Genomic DNA, 10948 nt, shown 5'->3' with positions numbered 1-10948 from the left:
ATTGACATCAAAATATTGCTCAATAAGAAGGAATTTGTCAAAATAAGTTGACGTTTTTAGTACTTTTTAGATAGATTAATTCTTGCATTGTGGTTTACCTCAACAGTTATTATATCCAAATATACTTGAGTTGTGAATATATATACATTTTTATTTTTGTTTTATATGGTCCAAATTTTCATTAATATATGGTTTTTGGTCTATCTGTTTGTTTTTGTTTGTATGTTGAAAGCAAGAACTCAATTAGTTTGGGCTTGAATCTGGAAGCCCATTATATCTAAATAAAAAGTGCAAGGCCCACTGACTCTCTCTCTCTCTCTCAACCTCGGATTTTAGAAGGCAGCATCAAAGGTCTTGTCCTTGTTCTGCATCAACTCATATTGTTAGAGGTGAATTTTCGGAATTATTTTATTTATTTATTTATTTATTTTTCTTTTCCTTTTCATGATGCTAAGTCGCATTTTTGGTCTTAAAGTTAGTCCTAGGAATTAGGGTTAGGGGCAGTGTATCTTAATTCATGATCTGATTAATCTCCATTTCTTGTGAAGGTTCCTTCATCTGGTGCTGTTTTACTAATCAATTATGGCCTATGAGATAAGTGAGATAAAGAGTAAGAAGCATTGCAATGCATGTTCGATTCTCAGTTCTCTTTTTTTTTTTTTTTTTTTTTTTTTTCTCTAATTTAAGTGTTTGAACATGATTGAGACGCCGCGTGTGTGTGTTTGACCTTGGAAATTTGCAGAGATTGGTATAGGCCTAATTGGCTTCGGCATATTTTTCACATTTCTTGGCATAGTTCTTTTCTTTGACCGTGGTTTGCTTGCTCTGGGAAATGTGAGGCTTACTTCTTCTTCAATCCAAATTTCCTTAACCTTTTTGTTTCAAATTGGTAATGATATATAGCCCTAATTTTGGTTTTGGCAAATGCTATTATGGAATAGATATTTTCCTTGGCAGGGGTAGCCATTTTGCTTGGTTGGCGTTCCACGTGGGCACTTTTCACTAATAGAGCAAACTATAAGGCACTCTTCTCTCCCTCTTCATTGTTATTACTGATTAGTGGGATACTTGTAGAATGCCAGTCACATGTTACATAATTGCTTTTATAGTTATATGCCAGGGGTATAGCTGCTTCTTAACTTTTGTGTTGTTTGCTTTAGGTGAAAGAACAAATTTATCATTCCTTAAATTCTGCCCCTCTATGTTTCATCTCCATCTGAATCAGTTTGCATGAAAGGGTCACTGCTGTTGTCACCAACAACTATGGTTGCTCTGCCCGTAATGACCCACTAACCACCAACTGTAAACTGGTGTCCCACAGCTCCAGTGGTGGTAGAGGTATAACTGGGTTCTGCATATCTTGAATTTTGGTGGCTATTGTCTGCAACTTTCGACCTGGAAGTTCTATTGCTGAAAGTTTGGTCAGCATGTAAAAAACCCAAAGCTCTGTCATCATTGAAAACCCATCTCCCTCCATGATCAACCTAAGGTTGGTTGGTCCTGGTAGCGGTTGTGTGAGGAACGACTTGCATGAAACCCAATATGCTACAATTCCTTGCTTCTCCATCATGCAATTTACATCCTCCTTTTTCACCTCTTCTTTTCTACCTAGAAGATTTTCAACACTTAAATCTTTTGTTTTGTTCTTCTCCCATTCTTCCCCTATTGTACACCCGAAACAGGCAGAATCTTGTTCTTCCATCACCTTCCCATGTGACCCACTCACATCTAATAGAAGGGTTTCTTTTATTACTGTTTTTGCTTCATCATTCTTGCTTTCTTCTCCACCACAAAATGTGTGTTCTTGATTACTGAAACTTCTTGACTTCTTTTCTGACTTCAAGAATTGCAGCGGGTAAGTGTTACACCTTAGACTACTATCCTTCATGTCAATTCTCTGTTCTATGCTTCCATCAAAGGTGGGTAACTCTATCTTTCTTGTCCAAGAACTAGCTTCATCTTTAGCAAATTCTGACCTATTCCCCTTCATGTTGTTCTTGTCCTGCTCACCTTCTTGTTCCTTCATTTTCAGCTGCAAATCCTCAGCCTGTTCCATCATCTTCCCAAACATCAGATGAAGTGCCACCTCTGTCTTGTCTTCTTTTTCCTCAAATTTTTTGTCACCATGGTTTTTCATCTTCAAACTTCCATTTTCTGTTCTCTTTTCTTGCTTCCAGAATCTTCTGACCAATGATGAGGAGAAAGACTCCCAATTTGAATCTGGTTTCCCTTGGCCCCAAATGTAGAACCAATACATCGCCACACCCTCCATGCTCATGAAAGCATATTGCAACTTATGGAAAGAAGGAATTTCATGTACCTTAAAGAATTTCTCAGCCCTAGCAATCCAACCCAATGGGTCTGCAACCATAAAGGCTGGCAGCTCCACCTTCTTGGCCCAAATATGTTTTTCCTCCATCTCTAACACTGGCCAAGTCGGACAAATTTGTTAGGAACCAAAAATTGAAATGGGAAATGAAAGACAGATTTTATTGAGTAGGATAAAGTTAACAAGAGACAGGTGAGAAATCTCTCCCCCAAGGGTTTCCCCTTCACAAAGGATTACTCCTTTCACAAAGAGCTAAAACTCAAATCTACAAATGAAAAGATCTGAATCAATTACCTCCCCTGCAATCCTCCCATTTATAACCAACTCTCAACACCCAGCAGTCCTAATAGAATCACTGTACAAACAACCACACTGCATAAATTTATCCCCCTACCACCATTATTTTCGTTCATTACCAGTCTATTGCTTAATGGAAAATATCTGTCATGAAATTCAAAATCTTGTTCAGAACTTTTCAGCTCTTCAAGGAAAATGCATGTGCTAGTTGTAATATATGAAATAAGTCAAATTTATTTTTGACATACATAACATTGAAAATTTCCACTTCTCCTAATGCATCATTGATTGAGAGGCTGTTCACACAGTTTATTTGTTTTCTGCTTGTTTCAATGATAGTTCAGAGCAAAGAAATTGGATCTTTTCCCATTTAGATCTTGCTTGTCAGCTTGCCTGTAAGAGATTATTTCCCAGTGCCAATTGTTTTTAGAAATCAATAATTCCTACTGAATCAGGATTCTGTTAGGTTTAGGTCTGTAATCTGTTTTGCTAAAAGTTCTAACACTGATAAATTAAAAAAAATATGTGCATTGGACTTCCTGCATTTCTTTATGTGACAAAACATTAAGCCCAAAAGATATTATATTTGAATGGATGCTTGTCTGTTGTATCTTTTGTTTTTTGTTCTTCTACTTATACATCATATATTAACCTGATTCTATTGTCTTTATTCACCTTGACTTTAAATTTCCAAATTCTCTAAGAGTGGATAATGAATCATTTTATGTGGGGATAAGTACCTTGGTTTGCCTTTTTTGCAGGGTTCTGCATCATTTGTTCTAGGTCTCTTTTTCATTTTTGTGAGGTGGCCTATAGTTGGAATAATACTCGAAATATATGGTTGTATTTTTCTCTTCAGGTTAGTTGATGTCATCTTCTCAAACTCTCAAGACTACAAAACTTATTCTACACTTACCATTAATGCTTTTGGTTGCAGTGATTTTTGGTCATCTATCAAAATGTTCCTCTACCATATCCCTGTTGTTGGATGGATTATACGGTTTATCTCTCGTAAGTTTCCTTGTCAAAAATCATTCTCAAGATTTCATGGAAGTATTAATATATTCTTAAGAAAATTGCATATGTAAATTCGATTAAATATAGATATTATAATTTATGTTGGCTTCTAAGTTCTAACTACTATTTCAAATGATGAATGGAATGACATTGATCCTATAAATGTACCTTTATTACTCGCACGTCCACCATTTCTGAACCCTTTCCTTTTCTCTGTTCAAAAACCACCCTCACTTTTTTATTGAATGTTGATGTCTTGTATTTGAAATATGAATATATATATATATTAATTTTGTTTGCTTCCTTGAGTTTTATTAGTTATTTTCTTGTATGCTTTGCTTAAAACCTCAGACATTTTATTGTTAAGCATGAACATGTCAAGAATTTGGATTTATTTTTTCCCTAACTTTTGAGCATTTATATGTATATAGTAGAAATTACGTAATATGTATATAGAAATTCGAAATAGTAGCCATCTTGCAATGTATAATACTGCCATAGAATTTTTTGGGGTTGGCCACTATGTGTTGCTATCCATGATTGATAAATATTTATTAGCAGAGAGTGATTCTTGTGTTAATAAGGTTTTCGGACCTGATTACTAGTTTCCGATTAGCTACCCCCAAGGAATCACGTGTGATGATGGCATGTTTAAACATTTTGACGTGTAATGGCCAATTTTTTTTTAAGTAATCATGTTATTAGTACGAATTACGAAGTATTTTCTAGCTTTATCCATGATTACCCTTTGTTGAGAATCCTAACTGATTGCTTTTAGTGGGATCTTTTTTCAATCATATTTTTTCTATCCACAAGACTCAAACTTGATATCTTTTTTAATGACTTGTTAATATGTGATGATCAATTTAATTGAGATAAAAGGAAATTGTATTTAATCAAATTGAAATAATTGTTATTCTTGCTCTAGGATTTTATACTACTTGTTATTCTGTGTGTATATATGAGATGAATAACACAGCTACAATCATTTATGATTTAGATTATGCTTAATATTTGCTTGTACCATGTTGCAGCTCCTTGATTGTCACAGAAGGGGATTTGACTGATTGCCGCTTGGTATATGGCTAATCATTGGGGTTCAATTACCTTGGTGATTTTTCCAATACTTGTTATTAATGTAATGTTAAGCTAGCTTTTCCAAGAGTTTGCATCAGGTAAATTAGTTTCCTATAGTGAGAAGTATCGCAGCATGATTTATGACAAAATGTTGGTACTTAGTAGCCATATTTTGTTGCTTCAAGGCTCATAACATAACGTCTTTGTATTTTGTTTTAATGTAAACAAGAATACGAGCTGGTTATGCTGTTGAGTTTTTCTACTAGCATGAAGGCTTGTTACTGCTTTCGGACTGAACATACGAAGATGGCTTTTGTTAGGCCAACGTGCAGGATTAACCGTTATGCCCCCTTTCGTGACCTCGCCGAAGGATGTTAAAATTCTTTCTGTATATTTTTAGTTTATGAAAGATTCACGGGTTATTCGTGTTGGTCGTGGAATTAAACGTTATTTTGTCAAAAAAAGGTAGTGTGTAAATAACGTGGGTTTTTATGTCTCAAGTTTTCATGAATGGAGCCTTTCTATTTTAGTTATTGATCCATATGAAGATTTTAAAAATGCGGATCACCTTGTTTCAACAAAAATTCAGACCGTAGAGGCATAGATCCAACCACGCTACTTGCCATGGCTCGGCTCGGCCCGGCCGTTTCATGTGGCCCAATTTTCTTTTATAAACTTGTTGGTTTGTCAGTCCATTGGATAGTCATTTTTGAACTTCTACATGTTATTACTACGATGAATTTGACATACTACATAACGTGAAATTAGATTATACTTCTTAGGGTTTATAACTTCATAATTGTTGATGAATGTTAACGAGGAATTAGATAAAATAGCATAATAATTTGTTAAGAGATATTAAGGTATGTAATTTCCCAAATACAATGTCTTGTATTTTTTAGCTTTTATTTTTTGTTAAAAGTATTTTTTTTATTGAAAGGTATGTTTTTTTTAAAAGAATAGTATTTTTTAGTAGAAACCTCAATAAAAAAAGTGTATTATTTATTAACATATTAATTAATAAACAAATGCATCCAGTATTTATGGTCTAGATTCGAGATCAAGAATGTAGCATACAGCCACACTGACAGAAGATTCAAGTTAATCTTTATCTAAAAGAAAAAAAATATAATATTTACATAAATTATTTGAAATAGTAAAGTATAAACACAATTCGCGCCATTTAGAAAACCATATGTTCTATGTGCGAGTATGATAATCTAAGCCAATTACGTGTAGATAAGTAAAACGTGCATTGTTTTGTTCACAAAACGTTGTGTGCCAATACTAATTCTGAATTAAAATTTTAAATAAATCTGGTCATCATCCGCTTATTATTGTCTCATATCACTAAGTCAATTGACCAATAGGTCAAGTATTTTAAAGAGTTTAAATTAAGTGTAAAAAAATTACACTATTGATTAATCAAAACAATTTTTTTTTATATGATTTTTAAAGTAATCATTATAAATATAAGCAAAATTACTATATGTAAGCATCTATGATAAAATGTCAGTATATTTATTTTTTATATTGTTGGTGCATGCATTATTTATTCTATTTTAAATCCTCATCCCTTAAATAGTACATGTTAGTTTCATAAATAATTAAATACCCAACAAATAGAAAAAATAATTTATTTATATATTTTTAAAGAGATAAATTATGATTTTTAATAAATTGATTATTTTTAACCTTATTACTAATTGTTATTATTATGATTTAAATTATTTAACTATTATAGTAATATTTTTAATATTTTTAAAAAATGAGAGGTGAACCACTATGGTCAATCCAGCATGAGGGATTGAAATAGTATACTCAACACAATGTTTTAGGTTTGAATCTAGATACTGTTAATTATAATTTTGATGAGTAAAATAAAAAAGAAATGAGAGGCTGATAAATAAATCTTAACTCCAAAACACACTCACTTTTACATCCTCAAACAGACATGTTTCGACGCCACATCTTTGCAAACTGGGAACATCACAATGATATATATATATATATATATATATGGAACATATCAAGTGAGACCGAATTTATTATGAGAGATGAGAGGGTTAAAATATAACCCTTAGATTAATTTTCTCTCACTTGATTAAATCACAAATTTTCTCTCACTTGATTAATCTAAGGGTTATATTTTAACGCTCTCATCTCTCATAATAAATTTCCTCTCACTTGATATGCTCCCTATATATATATATATATATATATATATATATATATATATATATATATATATATATATATGTAATTGTGTAAGTTTTAAAAGATTAATATATTATGTTTTCAATACATAAAATGTTAATATAACATATACTAAAAATTAATATTTTTTATATGTAAATAAATGTCTTTTTTTTTTGGAAGTGTATATACTTCCTGTTCTTACCGGAAATTTGTCATAGAGACGGTCTTCCGAGCAAGATTGGTGAGCCTCCTTCGCGGGTACGCTGGTGCTCCAAGATGGGGGTGGTACCTGCAAAAGAGACTCCGATGCCAAAGTTAGTGTTTGTGGGAGTATGAATCTCGTATAAGTAATGCACGTACCTTAGTGTGAATTAGGGTTGCTTTGGGCATTGAGCCTGAGATAAGATATGATAAGATCTTGAGATAAGATATGATAAGATCTTGAGATAAGATATGATAAGATCTTGAGATAAGATATGATAAGACCTTGAGATAAGATATGATAAGATCTTGAGATAAGATATGATAAGATTAGATAAGGGATCTCGTCTGGAGCGAGATCCCTTGAGATCAGTTATGATCTACTTAAATGCCGAGCTGACGTCGCGTAGCGCGTGCTCGAGGTCATCTTGCGTTGTGATGTCGAGCTCGGATCTCGGCTTCACAGCACGGACAGTACACTAGCCCCCCGAGCTCCGAAGACCATAGGTCGAGGAGTTAAGACCGAGCTCGCTGGAGGGGAGTGACCTTTCGCGCATGCTTGCCTGTCAAGATGCCTTGTGTTGCAACTGTCGCCTCGTTCTCGAGAACGTGTAGGCGGCATGGTAACAAGATTGTATTTTTATCTGTTTCATGACGTGTCCTCTTTGGGCCGATGTGGTATTCCGATGTCCATGTTTCATGGCCTAGCTGAGGAACTCGGCAATGATGGGTTTACTGCTTGGTCAGGCTGGTAAACCTTTGATTGAGTCAATGGATTGGTGAGGGACAAGTCGGCAACTTGGCTGGCCAGTACACTTGCCCCCCAAGCACCGAGTGATGTAAGAGCGAAGGGGCTTCTGAGGAGCTCCCAAATTTGTTGTTTGAAGGTTCGAGCTCGACCTTGTTAAGTAGATGTCATCTCAAGGTTCGGACTCGACCTTGGCATATCAAGGTTCGAACTCGACCTTGGTTAAGAAAATGTGATCTCGAGGTTCGGACTCGACCTCGGCATAACAAGGTTCGAACTCGACCTTGGTTAAGAAAATGTGATCTCGAGGTTCGGACTCGACCTCGGCATATCAAGGTTCGAACTCGACCTTGGTTAAGAAAATGTGATCTCGAGGTTCGGATTCGACCTCGGCATATCAAGGTTCGAACTCGACCTTGGTTAAGAAAATGTGATCTCGAGGTTCGGACTCGACCTCGGCATAACAAGGTTCGAACTCGACCTTGGTTAAGAAAATGTGATCTCGAGGTTCGGACTCGACCTCGACATATCAAGGTTTAAACTCGACCTTGGTTAATAAAATGTGATCTCAAGGTTCGGACTCGACCTTGGCATATCAAGGTTCGAACTCGACCTTGGTTAAGAAAATGTGATCTCGAGGTTTGGACTCGACCTCGGCATAACAAGGTTCGAACTCGACCTTGGTTAAGAAAATGTGATCTTGAGGTTCGGACTCGACCTCGGCATAACAAGGTTCGAACTCGACCTTGGTTAAGAAAATGTGATCTCGAGGTTCGGATTCGACCTCGGATGGCAGTATTGAGGTTCGTATTCGACCTCAAACCAAAGTTGGATGAACTTTTAACGAGGTTCGACTTTGACCTCGGAATTTAGAGTGGAATGTATTTCATCAAGGTTTGGATTCGACCTCGGATGAGAGTATTGAGGTTCATATCCGACCTCAACTTTGAGTGAAACGATTGAACTAAGGTTCGAATTCGACCTTAGGTTAGAGTATCGAGGTTCGTGTTCGACCTCAAATTCGAGTGAAACGATTGAACTAAGGTTCGAATTCGACCTTAGGTGAAAGTGTCGAGGTTCGTGTCCGGCCTCAAATTCGAGTGAAACGATTGAACTAAAGTTCGAATTCGACCTTAGGTGAAAGTGTCGAGGTTCGTGTCCGACCTCAACTTTGAGTGAAACGATTGAACTAAGGTTCGAATTCGACCTTAGGTGAGAGTATCGAGGTTCGTGTTCGACCTCAAATTCGAGTGAAACGATTGAACTAAGGTTCGAATTCAACCTTAGGTGAAAGTGTCGAGGTTCGTATCCGACCTCAACTTTGAGTGAAACGATTGAACTAAGGTTCGAATTCGACCTAAGGTGAAAGTATCGAGGTTCGTATTCGACCTCAACTTTGAGTGAAACGATTGAACTAAGGTTCGAATTCGACCTTAGGTGAAAGTACCCAAGTTCGTATCCGACCTCAAATTCGAATGAAACGATTGAACTAAGGTTCGAATTCGACCTTAGGTGAGAGTATCGAGGTTCGTATCCGACCTCAACTTTGAGTGAAACGATTGAACTAAGGTTCAAATTCGACCTTGGTTAAGAAAATATAGTCTCAAGGTTCGGACTCGACCTTGACATAATAAGGTTCGAACTCGACCTTGAAATTTTAACGAGGTTCGAACTCGACCTCGGATAAGAATATTTAAGGTTCGTGCTCGACCTTATAATTTCAACGAGGTTCAGACTCGACCTCGAATAAGAGTATTTAAGGTTCGTGCTCGACCTTACAATTTCAACGAGGTTCGGACTCGACCTCAGATAAGAGTATTTAAGGTTCGTGCTCGACCTTACAATTTCAACGAGGTTCGGACTCGACCTCGGATAAGAGTATTTAAGGTTCGTGCTCGACCTTACAATTTCAACGAGGTTCGAACTCGACCTTGGATAAGAGTATTTAAGGTTCGTGCTCGACCTTACAATTTCAATGAGGTTCGGACTCGACCTTGGATAAGAGTATTTAAGGTTCGTGCTCGACCTTATAATTTCAACGAGGTTCGGACTCGACCTCGGATAAGAGTATTTAAGGTTCGTGCTCGACCTTAAAATTTCAACGAGGTTCGGACTCGACCTTAGATAAGAGTATTTAAGGTTCGTGCTCGACCTTATAATTTCAACGAGGTTCGGACTCGACCTCGGATAAGAGTATTTAAGGTTCGTGCTCGACCTTACAATTTCAACGAGGTTTGGATTCGACCTTGGATAAGAGTATTTAAAGTTCGTGCTCGACCTTACAATTTCAACGAGGTTCGGACTCGACCTTGGATAAGAGTATTTAAGGTTCGTGCTCGACCTTATAATTTCAACGAGGTTCGGACTCGACCTCGGATAAGAGTATTTAAGGTTCGTGCTCGACCTTACAATTTCAACGAGGTTCGGACTCGACCTTGGATAAGAGTATTTAAGGTTCGTGCTCGACCTTATAATTTCAACGAGGTTCGGACTCGACCTCAGATAAGAGTATTTAAGGTTCGTGCTCGACCTTACAATTTCAACGAGGTTCGGACTCGACCTCGGATAAGAGTATTTAAGGTTCGTGCTCGACCTTATAATTTCAACGAGGTTCGGACTCGACCTCGGATAAGAGTATTTAAGGTTCGTGCTCGACCTTATAATTTCAACGAGGTTCGGACTCGACCTCGGATAAGAGTATTTAAGGTTCGTGCTCGACCTTACAATTTCAACGAGGTTCGGGCTCGACCTCGGATAAGAGTATTTAAGGTTCGTGCTCGACCTTATAATTTCAACGAGGTTCGTATTCGACATCGGCAAGTCGTCATGGTTAATGTGCCAATATCAAAAATGTGTGGGAGTGGAGTTGCTTTATTGATTTATTTCTAAGGTGTGCCTCGTTAAAACCTTCCTTGGCCAAAAATCCTTTTCTTTAGTGGGAAAAAAAGGCTGAGGAGGAAAAAGACTATATCACTTGAATTTACAAGTTAAGAGAAGTAAAATTTGAGGTGGGTGACATTCCAGGTTCCAAATTTTCTTTTGTAGGGGTCTATTCTTGCCTCCCTCACCCCACCAAACAA

General features: G+C 36.6%; 1 protein-coding gene across 2 annotated transcripts; it reads left to right on the top strand.

Annotated features, from left to right (window-relative positions):
* The first annotated feature begins 240 nt into the window (after positions 1–240).
* Positions 241–5220, top strand: LOC109802451 (Got1/Sft2-like vescicle transport protein family). Of its 2 annotated transcripts, XR_014433448.1 has the most exons (8): positions 241–389; positions 549–610; positions 743–834; positions 942–1022; positions 3388–3485; positions 3564–3637; positions 4678–4818; positions 4950–5220. XR_014433448.1 is itself a non-coding variant. In XM_020363830.3 (7 exons), exons 2-7 carry the CDS (start codon positions 583–585, stop codon positions 4683–4685), a joined length of 381 nt encoding a protein of 126 aa, XP_020219419.1. In that variant the 5' UTR covers positions 241–389; positions 549–582; the 3' UTR covers positions 4686–5220. The 2 variants fall into 2 exon arrangements, 1 of the variants encoding a protein (XP_020219419.1); XM_020363830.3 differs by having other exon boundaries at positions 4678–5220.
* Positions 5221–10948: the final 5728 nt, after the last annotated feature.

The sequence above is a fragment of the Cajanus cajan genome, chromosome 4 (genome assembly GCF_000230855.2).
Source record: "Cajanus cajan strain Asha chromosome 4, NIPB_CcT2T_4, whole genome shotgun sequence".
NCBI classification, from domain to species: Eukaryota; Viridiplantae; Streptophyta; class Magnoliopsida; order Fabales; family Fabaceae; genus Cajanus; species Cajanus cajan.
This window is presented reverse-complemented; position numbering and strand designations above follow the sequence as displayed.